At 45.7% G+C, this 25,163-nt stretch overlaps 4 protein-coding genes across 7 annotated transcripts in view; 1 reads left to right on the top strand and 3 right to left on the bottom strand.

Moving 5' to 3' along the window:
- The window catches only part of LOC126578426 (ras-related protein Rap1), a 69,886-nt gene that overhangs the window by 13,748 nt on the left and 30,975 nt on the right, over nt 1-25,163 (bottom strand). For all 4 annotated transcript variants that reach the window (XM_050240965.1, XM_050240964.1, XM_050240967.1 and 1 more), the window contains exon 3: nt 23,023-23,069. The gene's annotated coding sequence lies outside the window, so the exon portion shown is untranslated. The remainder of the gene's footprint in view (nt 1-23,022; nt 23,070-25,163) is intronic.
- LOC126578427 (uncharacterized) lies at nt 1,701-7,294 on the top strand. Its single transcript, XM_050240968.1, is given in 5 exon segments — nt 1,701-3,083; nt 4,350-4,820; nt 5,213-5,318; nt 5,392-6,575; nt 6,638-7,294. Coding segments are annotated over 5 exon segments (3,444 nt in total). The 5' UTR covers nt 1,701-1,811; the 3' UTR covers nt 7,049-7,294.
- Nucleotides 7,888-9,770, bottom strand: LOC126578424 (alkaline phosphatase-like). Its single transcript, XM_050240962.1, has 3 exons — nt 9,633-9,770; nt 8,372-9,546; nt 7,888-8,292 (listed from the first exon to the last, which is right to left on the bottom strand). The coding sequence occupies exons 1-3, from the start codon at nt 9,709-9,711 to the stop codon at nt 7,948-7,950; spliced, it is 1,599 nt and encodes a 532-aa protein (XP_050096919.1). The 5' UTR covers nt 9,712-9,770; the 3' UTR covers nt 7,888-7,947.
- LOC126578425 (membrane-bound alkaline phosphatase-like) lies at nt 10,324-12,211 on the bottom strand. The gene is made up of 3 exons (XM_050240963.1): nt 12,120-12,211; nt 10,871-12,042; nt 10,324-10,782 (listed from the first exon to the last, which is right to left on the bottom strand). Exons 1-3 carry the CDS (start codon nt 12,184-12,186, stop codon nt 10,441-10,443), a joined length of 1,581 nt encoding a protein of 526 aa, XP_050096920.1. The 5' UTR covers nt 12,187-12,211; the 3' UTR covers nt 10,324-10,440.

The following is a 25,163-nucleotide window of genomic DNA, read 5'->3' as shown; positions in this document are numbered from 1 at the left end:
ATGAATCTTTCTTTGACATAAATCAATATGTTTAATGGTACCATAACAAAAAGTGTGCTCGTGAGCTTGAGTTACTCAAAAACACTAGATCTAATGAAACAAAAAAGGTTTAATTTGAAGAGAAACTACATTGTATCACAACAAATTAGACACTAATATTAAAGCAGTCGAATGCATTATTCAAATGTATTATGGTTTGTGAAAATGTACTACTTAGTAAGTTTGGCAAATCGTATAAATGGTAGTAGTATTTTAATTATTTCGCCCACTTTCCGAACAAAATACGGCATCAATTCGTACGGTATTAGAAAACATTTAAACAGTTGTTTAAAATAACAAATGTATGCTGAATTTTAGGGATATTCGGAATTTATTTGAATTTATTTAGCTCATTTATTCTCGTATACGTCATGAAATTCTTCGTATACTGAAATATCAATGACCTATTCAATATCAATGGCCACCGATACATCATTAACATGCGGATTATATCCCTCTTCATAAATCGCGCCAACATTAAACCACATTGCGCATTACGCTATGATAATTTACCAATGTTCATTATACTGACGATTCATTAAACATTTATAGAAAATATGAATGGGTAATTTCTAAACTGAATTTCCATTTAATTGAATCCCAAATCATATCAACGATTTCTTAACTAAAACTGGTATAACCGAGATGCAAGAACATCCCCGTATCTTATTAAATTTGACATTTTCGAGTTCTTCGAGTCCAACATTTTTTTCTGCCTCAATAAAGCATAATTGCAACATTATCTCCATCGCATAAGTTTAAATAAATGGAAAATTGGTAGCGATCGCATTTCACTCAATGAATTCACATCTGAACCCATCAATCAATCCATTCATGACGGCATTCAAAAAGTTCCGTCAAGCAGTTCTCACCACTTGTCCACCGTTCTCGAAGATGATCCACCCCCGGAGGGTGGGGGGAGAGGTGTACAATGCTAGCGAATGGTGCAATTCCTGCTGAGGTCATTTTTAACCCCACAATTAAACGATGATTTATGACTGCCACATGATCGAGTTATCTTTATTCGAGAGTTCGAGCACCGGGAGTGTGGCGAAGGCCCAACATGGCCCCGCGTGCAAACGTGCCACCGATGATTGTGGAACAATCAAACGGAACGGAACTCACCTACCTACCACTCGATGCGCATTCAGTATCATCGTTCAGGCAAGGAATGGCAAAAGAAGTGGACGATCCAAAGCATGACTATCGCCCGGCACGTTCCGGCCACCAAAGTCTCACGTGCTAATCATTGGGGACCCTCTCCTCCTAATGCCAAATCATTTTTCTTGCTTAACATCGTCACTGGCGCCTCCAACGCCAATAGAGCCAATTCGAATGCCACCCTTCCGGGCCATTTGGGGTGCGGCCATTTTTTCGGCGACGGATGATGGATTGTCAAATGATCGATGAGGTCGGTGGTGGTTTGTTCGTGGCCCCGGGGGTTGTAGCGAACCCAACAGCGAACAGCGAGCAAGGAAACAATGAATCAGGGCGTCACGATAAACGGAGGATTAATTGCAAATCCTACTTATCGTCGCACAAACACGACTTCATTGTTCAAATAGGCCACTTTGGGGTCCCGTTGCGATTAAACCTACTTATAGGACCCTAGGCCGCTGCTTGAAGAGCGGAATTCGTGTGTACTCTTGGTCTATACCTCTCGAGGCAGGCCTCTTGAGCAGTGCAGTGCCACTGCCCGTCGCTCCGTAACAAGCAAACAGTGTGGTACGCGCTCTAGTGCAGTAAAGTACGCGCCTCAGTTGGTGGCTACAATGGCCAGTTCACTCAGTATAAAGCTAGTGCTGCTAGCACTCTGCGTTGAGGTGGCCCTTTCGAACGTAATCAATGCCATCCCGCAACAAACCAGTCGCCAACACGACACGGAGCATCCCCGTTCGGACCGGCGTGCCTGGAACAGTGAGCCGGTGTACGACACGATCGAAGAAAACTCCGAATACTGGCGAGAACGAGCACAAGACACACTGCGTCAGCATTTGGAGCAACCACACAACGAGCGGAAGGCCAAGAATGCCATCTTCTTCATCGGCGATGGAATGTCGCTACCGACGGTGGCCGCTACCCGGATGTACCTGGGCAACGAGAACCTTGCCCTATCGTTCGAGCAGTTCCCGTACTTTGGCCTCACGAAAACGTACTGCGTTGATCGGCAGGTGGCCGATTCGGCCTGTACCGCTACGGCGTACCTATCCGGGGTGAAGATCAACTACGGTATGATCAACGTGGCGGCCAGTGTCACCCGAGGTACCTGTGAGTACGATCACGAAGCGACCGAAATTCAGGGACTGCTCAAGTGGGCCCAGGACGCAGGCAAAACAACGGGACTGGTGACGAATACGCGCATTACCCATGCGACACCGGCCGGTTCGTACGCCGCCAGTGCCCACCGGGACTGGGAGGATGATAGTGAGGTGTTGGCCGATTGTCCGAACACACCGACCGAACGCCGACCGGTGGACATTGCCAGTCAGCTGGTGCACGGTGAGGTGGGCCAGAAGTTGAAGGTTGTGTTGGGTTGTGGTCGCCGCCACTTCCTACCGACCGGTACGGTCGATGAGGATGGTGGCCGAGGGCAACGGTCGGATGGAGTGAATCTGATCGAGAAGTGGAAGGAAATGCGAAGCGCCCATGGCCGTGCACGGTATGTTTACGATCGGGCGGGACTGATGGAGGCGGCGGAAGCGAAAGATCAGGATCATCTACTGGGACTGTTCGGTAGTAGCCACTGTTTGTACAATTTGGAAATTGATGATCAGAAGGTGGAAGACCGGAAACCGAGACTGACGGAGATGGTAGAGGCAGCGTTGAAGGTGCTGGAGGATGGTAATGAGCAGGGTTACGTGCTGTTCGTTGAGGGAGGTCTCATCGATACGGCGCATCATTCTAACCGTCCGCGTTTGTCGTTGGAAGAGACGGCTGAGTTTCACCGGGCGATCGATTTGGCCCGCAAGCGGACGAACGTTAGCGATACGCTGATCGTCGTGTCGTCCGATCATAGTCATACGCTGATGTACAACGGATATCCGGTAGGTAGAAAACATAGAACAGTTAGTATTTGATCGCATTATTTGGTGTCATTTTGTAGGTTTTTCATTTAACTATCCATAAAAAAATAGCGATTAAATTATTGGGTCACGTTGCGTATTAATATATTTACTTTTGGTATTACGCGACACATCATTTGTTGCACAGTAGTGGATGAAGTCTCATTGTCGATTTTTCTCACCATTTGTACATTATAGCTGGATTTTTAATCATTTTACATTATTTCTTTAGTTTTTGTTCCATTTTAGCCCAAAATAATTGTATTGAACGATATTGTGGGCAATTTGGTGGATAGAAGATTTGTTTAGCTGGAAGGTGGATAGAAGATTGGTATGAAATCAATGCCGTTGTTTCGATACCAATTTATGATCTCTGTGCTGTAATGGTAGCTTGCCAAATCGAGCCGGAACTTAACGGGACCTTTGTGAGACTTAATAAAAGGTAGAATGATGTTTTCCAGGCATTCTTCTTTGTATAAACGGCCGTTCATGGAGCCTCCCATAATGAAAACATTCGTTTTCAACTGCAAATCACTTGCCAAATGTGCAGTTTACGGGCAATTTTATCTGCGTAAATGAACGAAAATCTTCCTCTCGTATTCCCTCTACGATTGCTAAAGTTAAATTTGACTCTCGGTGTCTATCATAATGCAGTTTTACGTTTCGAATCACCGTCCATCAAATCGCATGGTTCAAATTGGGTCAATAATTGTTCATACGGCTTCCCTGCACGGATTTTGGCAATCAAGCGTTGTTCTATGGAAATATTTGGCAATTTTCTGACTTGATATCACTGCAAAAAATTGTTTTATTATGCCCGATTCAACGTAAGAGTCCGCTAGTACCGCCTGAAAATGGTATTTCGAGCTTAGCTTAAAACTTTGGCGATTTTTCTACAGTCAAATTGAGTTTTCATAGTGAGTGTGCAGACCTTTCGCCTTCCGTGTTCCATGGGCAATAACTTTTGAAGGTATGGTTCGATTTTGGCAAATTTTTTATCACCAAAAGCAAAGACACCTCCAGAGTAGCAAAGCGATCACTAGGAGCGCTACAGTGAGTAAAAGAATGCGGCCTAATATTAAGTATTCCAAGCTTTATGGTTCTGGTTCATTCAACATTGTAGTCCGGGATCGATAAGCTTCTTTATCGGTCATTAGTCTCGCAGCCTCCTGAAGAGGGTTATAATCCTTATAGTAATCTTTAGTTTGGAGAAGCTGCTAAACCACTACTCGACTTGTACCCTTCCAGACCCGTGGCAACGATATACTGGGCATAGCGGACGTAAGCGACAAAGATCAGCTACCCTACACGACCCTGAGCTACGCCAACGGTGAAGGTTATTACGAAACGTACCTAGACGGGGATCCCAACAAGCGTATCGACATCACCAGCTACGATCTCAAGAGCTACCGGCAGCGCTATCTGGCCACCGTTCCACTCTCCTCGGAAACACACGGCGGCGAGGATGTCGGGGTGTATGCCAGTGGTCCGAGTGCCCACCTGTTCGCCGGGAACACGGAACAGAACGTGATACCGCTGCTGATCGCATACGCCAGCAACATTGGTGAGAGTTTCGGTTGGAAGCCCGAAGTGCACGACAACGATGATGATGATGATAACTTTGCCACCCGGTTGTCACTTTCTGCGACGCTTTCCACACTCTGCCTCGGCGTACTGATAGCGGCACACATCCGAAGGTTACTTCTCCTTAGCTGAAGCATCATCATCATCGTGCACGCTCGGCTGATGCTCACTGTGCAGGAGGGAATTGCTGCGGAACAATAAAAAATAAAAAGACAAGCGAGCTAAACAAACGATCTCTGTAATCATCTTTGCCTGCTTTATGCACTGCCTTCACGTGTCCGTGTGCCCTTCGGCTCGATGATGGGCCATTGTAATCGGGGTGTATATCATGCCGACATTCGATGACAACGGTATGGCCCGCTGGTGGCTCGGCCCAATTATCGGTAGCGTCGTCGTTTGGGTTGCGTTGATAAGCGACTAACAATGTATATTGCTCGAACATGATGGGATAGGCTCTCTGTAGAGCAGCGTTCCTTAATTCAGTTAACGATTGGCAGCTGGCGAACTAGCAGTTCTTACTCCGGAACTCGAATCGAAACGCGCGCTCAGCAATGGCGACCTTTGGAAGGTTCCTAGCGTGTCTTTTGCTTCTCTCCGTCGTTGCCTGCGAGATCGTGCACGTTCCTAATGCGGGTTAGTATCACCGTTCTTCTAAGATTATGTTAATTCTCTCTAGTTCCCTGTTCTCCCTGGTTTCCTGGTTCAGGTCGCACACGAGATCCTCACTCTCGCCAGGACAGGAAACAGGCCACCCCTAGCCAACCCAAACAGATCGTGGACGAGCCGCTAGGATTCGAAGAACGGGAACGTGACAGCGAGTACTGGTTCGAGCAGGCCCAGGACACCCTGGCCAAGAAGCTCGCCTCCCAACCCAACACAAACCACGCAAAGAACGTGATCTTCTTCATCGGCGACGGCCTATCGTCGCAAACGGTGGCCGCCACTCGCATGTACCTTGGCAACGAGGCCAACAGCCTTTCGTTCGAGCACTTTCCCGATCTTGGCTCGGTCCGGACGTACTGCGTGGACCGGCAGGTCTCGGACTCATCCTGTACCGCCACGGCCTACTTGTCCGGGGTGAAGATCAACTACGGAATGGTGAACATTGCGGCGTCGGTCAGTCGTTACACCTGCCAGTACGATCGTAATGCCAGTGACTTCGAGGGGCTGCTGCGGTGGGCCCAGGATGCCGGTAAGTCCACCGGTATTATCACGACCACGAAGATAACGCACGCCACACCGGCCGGTGCGTACGCTAGCACCGCTAACCGGTACTGGGAGAACGATGTCGAGGTGGCCGACGCGGACTGTGATCCGGCACTGGTCGATGACATTGCGGAGCAGCTCGTGGAGAAGGAGCTGGGCAAACGGTTCAATGTGGTGCTCGGTGGAGGGCGCGGTAATCTGCTACCAGTGGAAGTGACGGACGAGGAAGGGAAACCCGGTTATCGGCGCGATGGTAAGAATCTGATCGAGCAGTGGAAACGGACCCACGCAACGATGGGAGTGTCGGAGTACGTTTGGAACCGGGAGCAGCTACTGGCGGTCGATACGAAGAGTACCGACTATCTGCTCGGCCTGTTCGAATCCGGACACATGAAGTACAATCTGGAGCGTGTGGGGGATGCCGAACGTCAGGAGCCAACACTGGAGGAGATGACGGCGACGGCCATTCGGTTGCTGGAGCGAAACCAAAACGGATACGTTCTGTTCGTGGAAGGAGGGCTGATCGATGTGGCGCACCATGAAACCTGGGCACGCCTGGCACTGGACGAGACGGCCGAATACTCGAAAGCGATCGATACGGCGAGGCGGATGACCAGCGAGGCGGATACACTGATCGTCGTTAGCTCCGATCATTCCCATACCATGACCTACAACGGGTATCCGGTAAGTTACCGAAGAGTATCGGAGCTTGGTGTCGACCTAACGAGTCTCTTTTGTCGCTACAGAAACGTGGTAACGATATTCTCGGTCTGGGTGACATCAGTGACGAGGACTTGCTGCCGTACACGACGCTGAGCTACGCCAACGGGCTGTCTTACTACACGACCTACACCGCGGAGAATCTCGGTGTGCGTGAGGACGTGTCCAAGTACGACTACACCAAGATGGACCAACTGTACATGGCGATGGTACCGATGGATGCGGAAACGCACGGTGGTGACGATGTGCCCGTTTGGGCCTCCGGTCCCATGTCCCATCTGTTCCGGGGTGTCTACGAACAGAACACCCTGCCCTACCTAATCTCCTATATTGCTCAGATCGGCGATTACTACGATGAGTCTAGCACGGCCAGTGCGTTCGTTGCACTGCCGCTTCTCCTTCTCATTAGCGTTGTCATGGCAATTACGCGACAGTAATAGATCGGTTTCATTCGGTGGCTCCCCGACGGAGTCCCATTATCTATTCAATCCTGGTGGCGACCGTCGTGGGTTGCGATGATTGATTGCTTGGCGCGGCTAGCCATGGGTAACAGGGCAGTATTATGGCAATCCAAATTACGATACACGCTTCGATTCACTTTGATAAGAGCCACTTATCGTGCCGAACGACACCGTAGTAAGCGACTGTAAATATAACAATTAACCAACCAGTGTGGAATCTTACGCGTGTGTTTACTACGGATTGGAATGAGTCGATTCCATTGAATAGCGAACATTGAAGGGCTACCGGGTATTGCATCGCTGAAGACCAGAGACCAAATCAATTTGCCAATCAAAATCTAGCTCCCAAGTAAGCGATAAGCCAAAGACTCGCTGCTATCAGAAAGGTAATTTGAGCTAACTACGTAGTAGCAGCGGCGGCCGGTCGCAATGGCGAACACTTAAAGGGTGGGAGGCGGTCAGACAATTCGATTATCGTGTCGAACACGGTCAATAGGGGCTGATATGGCCACTCGACGCTATGGTTGACACCCTACGGTGGCGTCATTAGCCGTAATCCACCGTAAATCATCCGGAGTGGTCGTGCCACGGGTGGCCCCAAAATCCAGACATCCGCCATAAGCCATAATTCATCATTCGCGCGCGCGCGCGCACGCCACACGTCAATCGTGCGTGCGCGCAGTCAGTCAATGGAGCCAGATTAAAGTGCAATTTTTCTCTTGCATTTTTGCTCCGCCTCGAAGCGGGTCGCAGGGCACAATTGCATATTGTTTCTTTCCGCTGTTATCGAAGAATGGAACTCATCGGCCATCGGATTTTTTGGCTTTGATAGATGGTACATTTATTTGAGATAAAACCTGACCTTCGCCCGTTGTTTACTTCTTGTCGCACGCCTGATGGCCTTTACCGATACACGCGGCGTATGCCATCGCGTGTGGGATGATATTCTGCTCGTAGGTGCCGGTAAACAGATGGGACCAAGGGCCGGATGCGTACACTGCCACATCCTCGCCACCGTGCGTCTCCAACTCAACCGGTAGCATCGCGGGGAAGGGGAAATTGTCTTCGTTGAAGTTGTCGAGCTGACGAACGTCGGCACGAGAGCCCTTCACCTTGTCGACGTGCGTGTTGTAGCCAAGTCCGTTTGCGTAGCTGATCGTCATGTACGGCAGGCCATCCTTACCAGTTCCAGCCGTACCGAAGATATCATTTCCACGGTTCTACAAGAAGAAAAAAGAGTCTCTAGTGTTATACAACTACCGACAATAAAATTGGTTGATCGAATTCCCCTTAGCTTACCGGATAACCAGCGAAGCTGACGCTGTGAGAGTGATCCGAGGTTACTACGATCAGCGTATCTTCCTCACTGAACTTCTTCCGTGCCAGCTCGATAGCTTTAGCAAACTGTACCGTCTCGTCGATGGCATACTTCGCCTCATTGTCATGGTGTCCATGATCGATGCGGCCTCCTTCGACGAACAGGAAGAATCCTTTCGGATTAAGGCTCAACAAATCCGTGGCCTTGTCCACCATCTCGGCAAGCGACGGTTCTTCGGGCAGATTCTTATGAACGGTGTCGAGATTGTAGGCGCAATGACTGGGTTCAAACATTCCCAGCAACCGATCGGTTCTGTGCGGATCCACGGCCAGCAAATCCGATCGCTTCCATACAAACGTACGGTTCTCACCGACTGGACCATTCTTGAGCCACTCATCGATCAAATTACGACCATCCGATCGAAATCCTCTTCCAGGACCGTACTCAGGATCCACACCCGTCTCTCGATCCAGGAATTCACGTCGTCCTCCTCCCAAAATCACGCGCAACCTTGGTGCCGTTTCACCGTACACGAGCTGATGAGCGATATCATCAACCTGCTCCGACGTGCAACCATCTTGTTTGACCCAATAATCATCCTCCCAATCACGGAATGCCGTGTGCGCGTACATGCCCGATGGTGATGCATGCGTTACACGCGTGGTCGTCACAATACCAGCATCCTTCCCAGCATCCATCGCCCACTGGCCAATCGATGACGTGTGCGTCGAGCGATTCCGGCCAGCATGGCAATCACGCACCGGTACATGGGCATTCACACCAATCGTTTCGTAATTACCCTTCACACCCGTCAGATATGCCGTCGCTGTGCAAGCGGAATCGGCCACTTGATAGTTCACGCAGTACGTCTTCGACATCCCGATGTACGGGAACTCTTCGAAGAACAGTGGTTTCTCTTCGCCACCTGCGTAAACACGTGCCATCGCTACGGTGGCAATCGACATACCGTCACCCAAGAACATGATGACATTCTTGGCCGTGTTGGTGTTTTCTTTCTTCTTCAACAACTGCTCCACCGTTGCCTTCGCCTGGTTCCGCCAGTACTCGATGGTTCGTTCTTGTTCGGCATTCTTCGATTGCGGGCCCTTGGGCTCATCCGGAAGTCTCGGATGTAGTCGCTTATCGCTGTCATAGTCTAGGCGAAAGAGGCACCAGTGGACGAGGTACAAAAAAAAAACATTCAACCTACTTTCAAAAATCACGCTCCAAACAACTACCTACCATCGTTAAGCGATCCATGCGCCAAACCAAAGACCACTAGCACCACGCACCATAGTGCCCAACGATGCGCCATTGCCATCTTACCGTTCGACTGTCAACGAGATACTGCGACTGTCCCCGGAACGTCTCGCACTTGCCTTGCAGCGCAACTCGAGAGCGCATAACATTCAGCAGACAATTGTACGCGTGCACATTCGGTGGTGGTGAAGGACTTGGGACCGAAGATAGCACCCTATCAACCGTCAACCAGACGCTAATCTCTTCATGAGTGGCAGCCGATGGACCGCTGATGTCTGGTACGCACTTGATTCATGCGCTCGTTCTGCGCCCGCGCTGTTGGTAAGCTGTTTTACAGCTAATTGCCACCAGGGGAGGAAAGATCAGTCGATGATGGTTCGCTTATCAGCGGGGGAACTTGTTGTGGTGGGCTAATGACAATGTTTCAACCCCAACTTTAGGGCCACTGCACCGCATGAAATTGACTCTCTTTTTTTCTCTCTCTCTCGCAATTCTGGTGCATTTCCAATGTCGGCGCAACACAGATTGCATTCGTCAGCGACGTGATTGCATTCGTTCACTGTTATCACACAATACTGTAAATGTTTGACCTTTATTCGTTGCCTTTAGTCCGTGCAAATTAGATTGCAAAGATGTAAAGACTTTCCGTCTGTGAGCTTCTCGTTTCATTCTTAAGTAGATAAGTACAAAAAACAATCCTTTACATACAGCACTTGATCATCCTGATCTAACGAGTTCAGATACCTCTAAAGCAGTTGTCGAATCACATTCTTCACCCCAGGGCACCCGCTCAGCTTCGATCACAGGCATGCATTCCAGCTCCAATGCAAGCTGCATAGCCCATCATGTGCGGGATAACATTCTGCTCGAAAGACCCGGCGAACAGATGGGACCAGGGTCCGGACGCGTACACCGCCACATCCTCGCCACCGTGCGTCTCCGAGTCCATCGGTACCATGGACGGAAAGTCGAAGTTGTCCTTGCTCCGATCCATTTCGCGCACATCCATCCTGGTGCCTGTCTTCTTATCGACATGCTTCTTGTAGCCAGGACCGTTCGCGTAGCTGATCGTCATGTACGGCAGACCATCCCGGCCCGTTCCAGCAGTTCCAAAGATATCGTTACCACGACGCTGTGAAAAACAAACAACACAACACGAACCTCATTCCTCAACACTTGCCCCAATCTTGCCGTACCGTATAATCCCCCACCAAGCTTACCGGATATCCAGCGTAACTGACGCTGTGCGAATGGTCCGAGGTTACTACGATCAGCGTATCTTCCACGCTGAACTTCTTCCGTGCCAACTCAATCGCCTTAGCAAACTCGACCGTCTCATCCAGAGACAGCTTGGCACGGTTGTCATGGTGAGCGTGATCGATGCGGCCTCCTTCGACGAACAGGAAAAATCCTTTCGGATTAAGGCTCAACAGATCCGTGGCCTTGTCCACCATCTCGGAAAGTGACGGTTCTTCGGGCAGGTTCTTATTGACGGTGTCGAGATTGTAGGCACAGTGGCTAGGCTCGAACATTCCCAGCAACCGATCGGTTCTCAGTGGATCCACGGCCAGCAAATCCGATCGCTTCCACACAAACGTACGGTTCTCACCGACTGGACCATTCTTGAGCCACTCATCGATCAAATTACGGCCATCGGAACGGTATCCTCCATTACCTGTTTCAGGATCCACGCCCGTCTCTCGATCCAGGAACTCTCGTCGACCACCTCCCAAAATTACGCGCAACCTTGGTGCCGTTTCACCGTACACCAGCTGATGAGCGATATCATCAACCTGCTCCGACGTACAACCATCCTCTTTCACGTAAAAGTCGTTCTCCCAATCACGGTACGAGGTGTGTGCGTACACACCAGCCGGTGAGGCATGTGTTACGCGCGTCGTTGTCACGATACCAGCATCCTTCCCCGCATCCATCGCCCACTGACCGATCGATGACGTGTGCATCGAGCGGTTCCGGCCAGCATGGCAATCACGCACCGGTACATGGGCATTCACACCAATCGTTTCGTAATTAGCCTTCACACCCGTCAGATATGCGGTGGCCGTGCAGGCGGAATCAGGTACCTGATAGTCTACGCAGTACGTCTTCGCCATACCAAGGTACGGGAACTCTTCGAAGAACAGCGGTTTCTCTTCGCCACCAGCGTAAACACGTGCCATCGCTACGGTGGCAATCGACATACCGTCACCCAAGAACATGATGACATTCTTGGCCGTGTTGGTGTTTTCTTTCTTCTTCAACAGCTGCTCCACCGTTGCCTTCGCCTGGTTCCGCCAGTACTCGATGGTCTGTTCTTGTTCGGCATTCTTCGATTGCGGGCCCTTGGGCTCATCCGGAAGTCTCGGATGATACCGCTTGTCACTGTCGTCATCTGGGAGAAGTTACACATTCCTTTAGTCACTAAAGCTTACCACAGGCATTTCCAATAATAGCGTGAGCGTGATTTACCAGAACCGAGCGCTGCCACTGCTACGAAACTGACCAGCAGAACACTCCACAAACCAATGGTACGCATGGTGGTAACCTATCCGACACTCCAGACAGCCTGCGCACAACTGATGGGCAGCGGTAAGGTTATCGGGGTTCTTAAAATATATATTTTCGATTGCAAGCTAATCTGTCGCTGATTTGGTGACTTAATAAACGATTATTGAGTGATTCGCGGCAATCGATACGTCAAACGTGGCCTCCTTCCACGACGAAACGGAAAAGCAATCGCCAGCCCCCCAAATACCAGAACCGGGAGCCTTGGCCTTATCGCGGCGCCTGCATACAACGGACCCCTTGTCCCGTAGTATTCCGTTGTCGTCACACGTCGCCATTTCTTTCCCTTCCAGTGGTGGCATTGTCTGGAAACAATATGCTATCCGGTCGTGGTATGTGGTACACGTGATAAAACTTATCACTACACGTGATGGACCAACGGTACTTTCTGTGATGGTTCGATGAGTTGCCAAAAAGGGGCTAGTGATTGATCTCTTCGTGTCTATCAACGGTTATGAAATGTTCGAGTCCCGGATTGTCCCCATTGTGCGGGAATGTGCGAAGAAGCATAATGTTATTCTGATGCCGGATAGCTTTATGTTTGGGGACTTTAGTGTCCTTCAAGGTTAACGGTAAAAATAGTATAACTTGAAAACAAAACATGAGCACAGTATGTAATATCATCAGCATTTATAGTATACAGGAAAGAATAGAATTAAAAGGTACATCAGCAAAGATTCTTTCATATATCACAGATCATCCATTTCAGTTTCTAGATTTAAAGAACAGACGAATATATTTCTTTCCTCTGGGTTTTAAATTTGCAATTTAAAAATTGATGTTGAATAATCCAATAGCTTTGTTTTTTGTTCTTCTTTACAATGCTTTTTACATTTTTAAAAAATACCTTCTAGAAACAAAGATATTACAAAAACAGTGGAGCAAGGTACGAAAAATACGCAAAAAAAGTTTAACCATGCTTATGTATTTTATGGATGGTTTTATCGCCAAAAATAATGGAGTTGTGGAGTTGCGCCAAACAGCAAAAATGTAAAAAGCATAGTAAAAAAAGAATAAAAAACAAAGCTATTGGCGATGCACTTTTTTGCTGAGGGTTTCCATGAAAAATCAGCTAAAACGTAAATTTCTTCCAAGGCTGGATATACTTTTTTGCATACTGTAAATCAAATGAATGTCTTCCATAATTATCATTTCTATTTGGGTTAAATAGAACTTACTGAACGGCACAATGCGATTTTATTATTTCAACGTTATGTCTTTAGAAAATAGTTAATAAGTGCTGATAAAATTTACATATCATTGATACTCCTTTTAATCACCGAAACCAAATAAAAGGCGACACAAAAAACAACAAAACAATCAACCGGTTTCAACTTCAAATTACTTCCAGCGCATACCTGGGCGAAGGTAAATAACTTCCTAATTTTAGACATGGAAAAAGTTTTGCCCCATTCTTTGCCTCGCTACATCATTATGCGCCGCGGTTTCCCCCCCTCCGAAACCTCCGACATCACAGCTTCACCAGGAAGCAGCAGCTTCACCAGGAGGCGGTACCACCCGTCCCAGAGTCATCGGACTTGGCCTTGGGGCTTTTGGAAATCTGTTTAAAAGCAAGATAAAGAGTGGGTGCGTGTGCTTCTTGTGTGCCTTCTCTGTATTCCTCATCCATTGTCCCCAGTCCCGGTAAACTTGCGGCGCTTGAAGCGTTGTAGCATTTTTTTTGGAAGGGCAATTTCGCGAACTGCGATGAAACCCGGCTACATCGAGCTGTGTGCGTGCGGAGAAAATCGGTACTGGAGAAGCGAAGATGGATCCCATTGTGTTCCGGCGTGGCTTCGGGTTGGTCCGGGAAAAGTTTGCAACAGCGGCAACCGTTATCAAGCCATCCAGAGCGAGCACCGCACCGCCAGTCAGCTGGAATTTATTGGATTTTCTCAGTGTTGTTATGGGTTTTCCAAACCATTATATACATTTTTTTTTCTCGCATCTGTCGATTATCGTTTCATAAATATTAAAACACGAGCTGATCGCCTTTTGAACACTTACAAAGCACTGCAGTGGACAACAGCAGCGGAACTCTGATAGGTCACAGCATTATGAAATTAGAAGTTAGCTTTCGTTACTCCGCAATGGTCCGTTCGTGTTTGGTTTTTGCCAATATTGAACGTTTAAATATTTGACGCTTCAGATGCTAGGTTGCGATAGTTTTGCTTGATGACTGCATAATAAAGCAAGTTGGTAGCGGAAAAGTTCAGTAGAGAGTTAATTGAATCCATTGTGACCTGGAGTAAAAGTTTGTTGGCAATCGCCTGCGTAGCACATGTTAGACTTGTTAACAAAACTTTTGTTCACTTTTTGTTAACCATTCTTTCACCACTGCTACCTACTTCAAGCGAACAGAGAACCTGGCACGCCAGCCTTTCAGAATTGATTGCGTTCACTGCCGGTGGAATATAATTCTTTTCAATGCGCCGATTGTATACTAAGCAAAACTCTACTCATGCGAGTTACTCAACGAAACAATGAGACGATACCATAAGCTACATTTGCTTTAGAAAGTTTTATCGTTCCTTTCGTCACCTTGAGTCGAATATTGTTGACTTCGTTTTAGACCCTTTAACGTCGATGCCTTAAATAAAATGCCCTAGTCTCTCTCTCTCTTTCTTTGTCTAAGGCACCTCAAAGTACAACACAGAACATGAAGAACTTCTAGCTCGACCTAATCTTTGCTAATGACACATGTTATTCCTTGAACACTCGAGTTGTTGAAACTCAACCCTTGAGCAAGCGACTAAAAGTTCTACCAGGTCAACCTGGCACATTCGCAGTGTCCTTATCTGAATGGCCACGGAATTCATGAAACCCATTTTACAGTTAGCAATAAGGTTAATGTTGCTTTCTCGATGTCATTGAATGAACTACGGAAATTACTTGCTCGCTCTCCTTCACCAATAATCCCTTAATCCACTTCCCCACTGTATGCCACGTTTCGCCGCCTACCGTGTGCTGCCATTGAAACCGAAGCGAACAAATCCTTTGTTCGGTCGATGCACACATACACAGACGCACAGGTGTACGGGTGGTGATACGTGGTACGATTGCATGACATTTCCTTTTCCGTTGTTTACCTTACGTCGGCTACCGGCTCCCGAAAACACGCTAAACCCACCTCATCGCATTGACGGCAGACTGGCTTCCGGCGGTTGCCGAGTGGCTTAATTTAATCTATTAGACAAACTGCGTGGGTGTGTCCTTGGTTTTGTGTATGTGCGCCTGTGTGGTTTCACCACGACGGATTTTTGTGCGCTCTCGTAAGATGTTGTTGTCACGAGCCCGGGTAGACCGGGGCGTTGTCGCGAACGACAACATCACGACGTCGTTAGGTAAGCGATTTCATCTCGGTCTGTCTGTCCCGTGGGAGTTCTGGTGAATACTCTCATTACCTTGATACAAATTGAATTATCATGCATTATTGACAACGATCGCACGATCTGCTGCCCGACCGCCTGGTTTTCCATGTTTTGCGACCGGTATTTCCCCCAAAATTGCTATGGATATTATGGTATAATTTACGACATCCTTCCCACGGTTCTTTTTAAAGAATGCGAAGCTAAATAAAGGGCCTCAATATGGTTCTCTTTTTTGGGGTAAGCTGATTTAAACAATTTCTTGGGATACGTTTTCGTTAAAAATATCGCATAACGCTAATGAGGCAATTAAGCAATTTTGTGCTGCAATAGTTCAAAATGGAGGGATGCTTCGGATTATTTATTTTATGACGTACTTTCTGACAGAGGATCACATTTCAAACATGTGGAATTACACGCTAGAATACTTACTAGGTTCGTGCAAGTTCAGAAAAATGTTTATTAATGTTAAATGCAATGTTGGTGTTACCTTTACCTTTGGGAATCAGTTTCAGCTAAATATTCTTATCTGTAAAATAAAGATTTTTATATTTTCATGCACAAAATTCCCATTCCCAATTTTCATTCAGAGAATTTGAGTGTTAATGCACTCATTTCAGTACTTTCTCACATTTCTATCTCTTAATTTGAAGTGGGTTCGCTTTTCGTAAAATTCTAGCGATCACGCCAAAGAAACACTGGGTCCACATAACACTCTTTTAAACTTTATCATTAGTTTTACCAGCTGCATTAGGTTTATCTAGAGGAGAGAGTTTTTCAATGTGGATCTTAAACTTATTTTTCAAAGTTACTCTTAAACGATTAATCACTCTTCCGCATAGTGACTGGGCCCGAATTGAAAAATAAACGTCCGTTTGACTTCGCCGGAAATTATCATAAAACTTAAAAAGATAATCAACTCCGTGGCACTAAAAGAACAGGAGAATCTTCCAGGAGGACGTGGCAAAAAAACGATGCATATGGAATGCAGATTGTAGAAAGTCAAATAAAACTATCAAGAAGATAGCTACTAGAAAGAACGGGACTCTCGGTAGCCTGTGCTAGATCAACTTTTACCAGAAGAAAAATATATTTAATCAAATGGTCCTTGGGAAGCTTTTTGCTTCCATTCCTTCTCAGCTACTATATACTTGTTTTAATTACTTTTTACAAAAAATATGTCTCAAGCAATATAAATTTGATTGTGAAACTCATAAAAATACGCTTAGTTTATTTTTGTAATATTTCCGACAAAATTCCTTTATTGCAACAAAGCAGTTCGTACATTTCAAATCAATAAATTGACTAAAGACGTTTAATAATTCAGCACATGCTTCAACTAAGTATCTTGGATAAACTAATGGGATGTTTCTGCTGATATAGACGTAAATAAATGCTTATAAACTACTTATACTTATAAATAAATGCTTATAAACTACTTCTCATAGAGACCAGACCTACCGGGCCCAATTAATTACTTCCTTGTCCCTAGAAACTAAAAAACAACCCTACGAGTGGCATGAGAGTGTGTCTGTTGACCATCGGAGCTAATAGAACGAGTGTTTTTTGTGCTGAATTTTCAAACAATCCAGTAATTAACTCGTTCGATCCAGCCCCATTGAGCGGTACTTAATCGCGTGTTTTTTTCTCTACTTATATCAGAGACCGTGCCACTACTTTCCAAGAGAAACTCTACTCTGCCTGAGGTGGTAGCAGCACTCGAGTTCATTGTGAACCTTCTGTCGTGTTGTACTTGTAAACGCTTTGATCACAGCATAAGGTTGAAGAGCTTGCTAAGTAAATTACTGGAACAGCTTTTAGCATCTTATGCTGACATTTGACTCTTGACCTTTAAAGTCCTGATAATTTAATTTTATGTTTCGAGTTGTAAGAAACTTAAAGCCAATTGCTGAAACCGAACACCGCCATACTGCCTTGAGCATGACAGTGTACAGAACACAACGATACCATTTTGTGCATCTGACACATTCTGGATTCTTCCCATGAAAGCAACATTTGATGAGATGCTTAGTTTTAATGCACAAATATAGGATGGCCACTGAATCCCAATTTTTTTCCATCTAAAACACATACACAATCTGCCCGGCCATCAAATGAAGCCATTGTTAGCGTTTCTTCTAGCTTGTTTTTAGATTTATACTCTAATTCTCGGCATGAATGAAAGATTAATACAGACAAATACCGCCGTGACATGTCATCAACAGAGGACCGCCATGAGCATATACGTTTTACCGTTTTATCATAGCCATACCACCAGCAACTGGTTGGATTTGAGCTTATGATCAGCAAGCTCATGTCACTTCAGTTCCTTCGTGTTCATTTATTTCAGTCGTTGGACTTCAACTTCACGCTTACATGACCCAAAGGCGTTTCCCAAACCATTCTCCAGTACTCTTGAGCAGATGATGAGAGGCTTTAAACAGCAGCAATGCTTTCATTGAAAAATGTGGGCGTTACTTGTCCTGTCACTGTTAATGGGGCCCAAAAGAGGCACATTTTGAAGGATTTTTCTAGCGAAACCATTTAGCATAATATTTTTTCGTGACTATCAAATGAACTACATAATTTCAAGAGTATTAATTCATAACTCTTCATCAAATCGCGGAAAACCTGCATGTGAACATGATTTTGTGGCGGTAAATTCAGTGTTATATCATTCGATAATGAATTTCATCGGGTAAAGGTATTTAAGAGAAAACATAAATTGAAATATAACAGTCTCCGCTTGAAAATTCATGTAAATAAAAATCAATATAAAATGCGAAATCTACTTATATTTAAAATCAGCGTAATTCGTTATCTTCTAACACTCGTTGTCTAACTCTAATGAAGCTATATAATGATAAAGGTTTTGAGACAGTTTTGAAATACTACATAAATACACTCTAGTTCCAAATAAATTATGTACTCTATTGTCAAAAAGTCTTAATCCGAGCTCGGTTACGATTCTGCAAAACGTTGAGCATCAAATTCACGAGCAAATCGATTTCGTATAAAAAAAAAATCAAAGATGCTTTAAGCCGGTTACGGCTCAATAGCTGCACCATCATAATTCGCATGGAAGAGCAGCTCTACTTTGCCAGAGGTTTCGCACTAAGTACAATTTAATACGCTCTGGCCCTCCTGTGGCTTCCTACAACCGCACCCACTCGACCAGGGGCTGCTCTCGACGTTCGGCGCTCGTAAACTGCGTTAGTTTCAAATTAAACTACACTGAAACTTTACCACCCTATTCTGCCGAAACTCACCGCAAAACTCTCGGCTTCCTCGGCTTTCGCCCACGCTTTCCTCCTTGTACTGAGGGTTGAGCTGATGCTCGTTCGTTGATTAAATATCGAGCTCATAGTTTGAATTTTAATCAACTGCGCCTGATAACCGACCAACTTTGAACCAGCCGCGTTTGCCCTATCTTGGTGGCGGACTGACGAACGGTGGGGTCCGTTTTCTTTTTCTTTGTTGTAACCGTATACTCTCTTTCGTGGCGGAAAATTCAACCACCCAACCACCAGTTGCCTGTTCACTGGCAAGCCTTACTTTTACCTCAGAAACCAGTCCCAGCCCATAAGCCCCTAGATCCCAGATCAACTGCAAACGGCAGTGGCCCATCAGTGCTAACCACTCGTTCGGAAGAGAAGAGAAAGCTCCTTCCACTGCACCTTCTCCTTTTCCTGTGAGCAGATTATCCGATCAGTTTAGCACTTCTAAAATCGTTTTCCTGTTTCCGGGCTTTTGAAAACAATTACCACGTTACGATCTGGCGTGCCGGCTTGCCTGACGGTTGAGATGGTTGAGATGGTGGTATTTTGAAAGGCAAGCAAATACAATCCAGACTTACAACACATTTCATCACGTAATAGCCGTTGGGGAGTATAAATAGATGTGCTTTTGTGCCTAGTAGTGGTGAGCCCTGTCGATGAAGCACCTGATCATGACAGTTAACTAGAGCTCGAGAGAAACGCAATAGTGTCAGTAATTGGAATGAGCAGCACAAGCAATTAAATGAAACATTATATGTTGGTTTTATAGGCAAAGGCTCCGGATACAAACTTTATGTCCCAGCGAATGCACTTCCTCTGTAATAAGACAGAGGGATGTGTAATGATACTCATCAATTATGCAGCTACTCGGTCTACCGCATAATGTTCACCTTGAAGAAAGTACTAATGAGTGATCGTTAACTATTCATTCTTTCCCTATCAAACATATACGAGTGTGGTAATTATGCTTAGCGCTGCTTTTATGTAGTGTTGTGTTTTTGTGAACTGCCTGAAAGGCTCCACAACGATCTACTGTGTGCTTTTATCAATTTTGCTATTAGTGCAAGTGACAGTTGCATTTTCCATCTGTTCAGCATATCTGTGATAGTCCATCAGTTTTCAAACTGAAGGCAATGCATTTCGAAAAGTTATTGCTCGTAATTATCTAAAAAAGATTACGGACATTACCAGTGCATTAGTTCATCCTCCTAGACAAACTCTTGAAGTCCTCATCAGAGCGAACGTCCTCGATCCATATTTAGACCTGTGCCTCTGCCAATTGCATAATAAGATTAGTCGAGCAACTCCGGACTCGTCGGTGTGACTATTGCCTCACCATCATTTCTGCCGTTGGCCGAACGCAATAACAAGCTTCATCGTCGGTAAGCAATTACGGTTCGGAACCGCAGAGCCAGGCCGAGCTAACCGGGCAGCTTCCAGTGAAACAATCTTCATCATCATCATTCAACCATTCCTCCTACTTCTCGGTCGTCGATGCGCTCATTTAATTTTGTTTTTATTTTCCTGTCCATCTCTCTCTCTCTCTCTCTCTCTCTCTCTCTCTCTCTCTCTCTCTCTCTGTTTCTACCCCTTTCATATAAATACACATCTCTCAATGATACACTCCGAGGCAACCCACTCATCCCACTTTGCACTTAAATCGCTTGAGTCCATTATCCTTCTTATCTTTCGTCGGATTAGATTACCTCCATTAACCATAGTTTTTTATCATTTGATTGCCATTTGCGCCGAGCTAAGCTTCCCGGTAAGCGTTGCAATTGCACTGCAGCCACTGGGGCATGACCGCGCGGTTTGCTTCCGCTATGAAACCCCCAGGAACTCGTCGGATTCACTCGAGCTTTTAATCCTTCCTAACTGCGGTGGAGGCGCCACAGCGGTGGAGGCGCCATAAAATCGCGCGAATGTTTATGGCCAGAAATATCCATCAAACTCATGCCGATGTATGCAATCGCAGGATATGGTTATGCTCGTACCAGGTTCGTTCGGTTCCAGCTTATGAGTCACTTCGGGGGCAAGTTTTATGAACAATCGATTCGCTTGTATGATTGAGTTTCCTGGACCAAAGGGTGGTGTTTGGTGTGAAAATTACCACCATAAACCGGGATTCCTAGTCAGACAATAAAGATTTAATCACTCACTCCCGGCACAATAGCACAAGGGGGTTTTGTGCTTATGAAACACTCTATCGACATGTTTCCAATAACGCGATGCTTTTACTACGCCGGCACTAGCGGCGCTTCTCATAACACATATTGCTTCCGAACGTAAAATGCACCATCACATGTGAACAGCTACCGTCTACACCGTGGATGATTTGACTTTTCTTTTGTTCTAAAGTTGTCGTGAGTAAAAAATATTAGAATAAAAAAGCATCGTAATGGTTTGGGAAGAGCATATAAACTTCGCTAACCGACACCGATTTCTTCTTCACTCTTTACACCGTGACCGGGATGGCTGCACTGTCGGGCGATTCAGAAGCATTTCATTCGCTAAGAACATTATCGTTCACAACGCAACCGTGAAGAACCCCCTTCTTCCAACTGCCATGTTCGGATTATAGACTATTTCCAGTGTATATCCGGTGGTGCACCGTAAAAGAAAAATAGTTTTTCGCGCTTCTCGTGAAAATGGCGCTGAAGATGAAACCTCGCATCGTTTTTTTTTCCACTCTCAAATGGTTTTCTCTCTGCTGCATTGCGAGTTGACTGCTCCAAAGTCCTCCCATAAAAATGCCGCCATCAGGTTCGGTTTAGAGGAAATGTTACTCGGAAAGCAGACGAGCAGCGGACGAGGCAAACCGTGGAGTTGAATTTAAGCTTGACTTAACGTCTCTGCAGATGCGGCAGATGAGCTTATGCTTTAACAGCCAGCGTTGCGTTGCGGTTGAACTGTTGAATGCCTTCGCCTTCGCGCCATTTCCCGGCTCAACGGGCCACTTGCCTTACTCACGTTACGCTCCTTCGCTCTTTATCGCCTGCCCTAACGACGTGCCTGTCCGCAATTTTCCGCTCCACACACAAGCAAGCCCCGGGTGAACCTGCGGATGGGAATGCGGGGCGCTTTTTGGCCCAGTATTTGCGGGGTGAAAGACACATACATGTGTTGTCTTAATTAACGTTTTATCGCCGAGCTACGTACGACCAGATGGTGCAACCGGCGAGCTGGGGGGGGTTTTACAAATATGGATGGGAAAAGGGGCGATGGAGGGTCTCCTTCTCGGTGGTTCCGGTTGATCGATTAGCTTCGATTGCCCGCTGGAACCGTTTAGTGTTTGCTGGTGGAGGTGGTAACCCGCTTTAAAACCATATGGACGTATTTTATTGCTCACTTATATTCACCGCTTCGAAGAGGTCAAAGAAGAGCTTAGTTTTTGTCATGAACCTTTTCAAAAGTTGCCGATTCCCTGCCAGTTCCAAACACTTGATGCAATATCCTTCAATCACACTACAGTAATGGTTTGGGATCAAATAAAACCTTTACCCTTACCCCCAAAGCAGAAATCGTTTCACTTACCATTGTGTCACAACACACAACAAAACTTTATCGATTTTACCACAGTCCATTTGCAGTAAAAAGTGAAAGCATAAAGCGAACCAATGCTGACCGTGCTGTGCGACACGAAACGAAGTTGCCTCGTTTATGTTTCTCGTTAGCAGAAGGGAAAGGCCAATTCAAACGGTTTTTGAAAGTGCCGCTCGTACCTTCGGTAGCTTAGGACTTGAAATGTGCAGTGAAGGGGAAATGGTTCTAATCTTATTTGTAGCTATCGGCGTCAATTTAATCTGTTATTCATGGTTCCTTGCTAAAGAACTGTCAACAGATTCCATTCTCGTTTCAAAGGAAAATCGCTCAAGGTAGTGGTAGAATAAGTGTTTTGCTTAAAACTGACATTTAGCGTAAAGCAATTTGCTGCAACGTGAATAAGGACCACAACGTTCTATAGGAAACGGAAACTAAACTAAGTTTATTAAAAACAAATTTTAAAATCAGTATTTAACCCCAGTTTCACTTTTATGCTGTAGTTTTGACACAGAAGGATTCACTTTAATAGATTGTAATGGTATTACAAAAAAATTCTACATCGCAAGTTAAGATTTCGTTCGTAATTCAAATGGTTTTTGTGGTCATTTTCATACTTACATTAACGTATTGCAATGATTTCGCACCGCAGTATAGCGCAGCAGTTCCTGGAGAGATAAAGAAGCGGAAAAAAAAACAAACAAACGAAGCCAATATAAATGATGGGTATTAATAACGGTGCTCGAGCGATAGCACCGAATCAAGGTGCTCGGAAAACTGATATCAACAATAAAATATGATAGTCAAAGCCATTTACAACCATTAGCACCCCTGCTACTGGCAAGTCAGCCCATTCACACACAAGCACCCGCGCGAAACGATGCACAACGATCCATCTTGATGGCTGCACTGCACCCATGGGGGGCAAAACGAAAAGTAAGGGTGTGAAGTGAAGTGAAAAATGTACCGCAATCCATCCATACTCGTGATCCATCACGGAGGTGAGCGGTGGGAGGTGGCGCAAGGCACTGGACACCCCGCACCAGGAAGTCATCCGCGGCTTTCCCGAGCGATTTTCACCCGAGACGGACACCGAGTCCGCAAGCAGCACCGGTAGCAGCACGCCAGCTAAAACGGAGCAATCAGGCCAACATTGCAATATCATCCTTATCAATCGATTGCCATAAATCATCGCGCGAGACCATGTGGTGGGATTTTATCAGAAAACCGTCCTGCCGGGTTGCCGTAGGTGTGGCCGCCACTTTGCAGCTTTTCGATTTGCTGTTTGATCATAACGATGCTGATGGGATGGGAGGTGAGGGAGGGGTGTTCGGTTTCGTTTTATCGGCGGAACGTGGCGCGACCATGCCGCGACTAATGTACCAGCGTCATTTCACTGTCATGGTCCAGTTGGCCGGAAATGACTCAAACTACGGCTTCATTCACTGGTGCCGTGGTCAATTGTTCGCTGATGAGATAGTTTGGCGACCAGAAGGACGCAGTGAAAAGGGTTTCGATTTTCTGTGAATTATATTTTCACACTTCAAATCGGTTATTAAGGGCACTCTAAATTGAGCAATCGATTGAGCAATGATATTACAAGGGGATATTTAGTATCTATGATATTAGGGATTTAGGTTAAGCATTCATCGATTAGTTAAAAAAAAAATGATTATAACTCAGGAAGTCAAGAAATGATAAAACGGCTGTTTCATAATGATAACCTCACTAAGAATTCAAAACATAAATCCACATAGTCCTGCAGATCTGAATGTTAATCAAGATGTTTTAGTAATCATTGGTTTCTCTGTCATCATTTATCATTAGAAAATTGAGTTTTGATAAACTTTTAGCTATTTTTGTCAGGCTTTCCATAGACAGATAATCTTATCATGGAACTGGAAATGGAACTCATCCCCAGATAACAGATGAAGCTGAAAAACAAACAAACATGAGTAACAGTGGATTTTGTCTCCGTTTGGTGTGACTTCTGTGTAGATGTTTACAACTTTTACAAACTGGTTCGGCAATCTAACTTTCCTCACATTTTTTGAAAACTAGATGCAGCATAAAACACAAAAATATTTAATCATTCTAGTCCAAATTTAACTTACAAGTAAACTATAACCTTAATAACGAAACTCTTTTTTCTTATTTTCAACAATCCAAATAAGAATGTGAACTGTAATCCTACTAAATACCGTCAAGCAACCTAATCGCGCATTATCCAGTAAGCGTTCCTGTTCTTTCATTTAGTATTTCGCGTAAAACTTCCAAAAAAGACCGCATTATTTATGGGTTTCTTTCAAAAGCATAATTAAAAAAAAAAAAAAAAAAAAAGGGTCCCTGGGGCAGGAGGAAATGCCTGTTCCCTCTACTGTTTATACTCTATCTTCCTCTATCTTTCTAATATATACGGCTCCGTCCGTAAGATATCAACTAAAAAAAAAAATAATTAAAAAAACATTGCAATAACATATTCAAGGACCAAGGAGCGCCAACTACAGCAACTCAACCCAAGAACTGCACTCATTGGCAAATGATGCACATTCTCCGAACAAACAGCAACAGCGGGAACCACTGAGCAAACGATGTGCAGTGTGCATCGAATTAACATTTCACTTCCCACACACCCAAAGGGGAAAGTTCAAACAGTTTGCGTCGGCGTTACAACCGAGCAGCTGCACCGACACATGCTGGGCTGCCATCGTCGTCGTCGTCGTCGTCGTCAGGGCATAAACATCGTCGATGGCATCGATGGA

Source organism: Anopheles aquasalis, chromosome 3, assembly GCF_943734665.1.
Source record: "Anopheles aquasalis chromosome 3, idAnoAquaMG_Q_19, whole genome shotgun sequence".
Classification (NCBI taxonomy): Eukaryota; Metazoa; Arthropoda; class Insecta; order Diptera; family Culicidae; genus Anopheles; species Anopheles aquasalis.
This window is presented reverse-complemented; position numbering and strand designations above follow the sequence as displayed.

What these genes read in the sequence shown, in the direction of transcription:
- LOC126578424 (XM_050240962.1), bottom strand. Translation starts at nt 9,711, where the DNA reads ATGGCAATGGCGCATCGTTGGGCACTATGGTGCGTGGTGCTAGTGGTC. An exon ending in GCATGGATCGCTTAACGATG is followed by an intron (nt 9,547 to 9,632) that starts GTAGGTAGTTGT and finishes TCTTTCGCCTAG; the next exon opens with ACTATGACAGCGATAAGCGA. An exon ending in TCAGCTTCGCTGGTTATCCG is followed by an intron (nt 8,293 to 8,371) that starts GTAAGCTAAGGG and finishes TTCTTCTTGTAG; the next exon opens with AACCGTGGAAATGATATCTT.
- LOC126578425 (XM_050240963.1), bottom strand. Translation starts at nt 12,186, where the DNA reads ATGCGTACCATTGGTTTGTGGAGTGTTCTGCTGGTCAGTTTCGTAGCA. An exon ending in AGTGGCAGCGCTCGGTTCTG is followed by an intron (nt 12,043 to 12,119) that starts GTAAATCACGCT and finishes AACTTCTCCCAG; the next exon opens with ATGACGACAGTGACAAGCGG. An exon ending in TCAGTTACGCTGGATATCCG is followed by an intron (nt 10,783 to 10,870) that starts GTAAGCTTGGTG and finishes TGTTTTTCACAG; the next exon opens with CGTCGTGGTAACGATATCTT.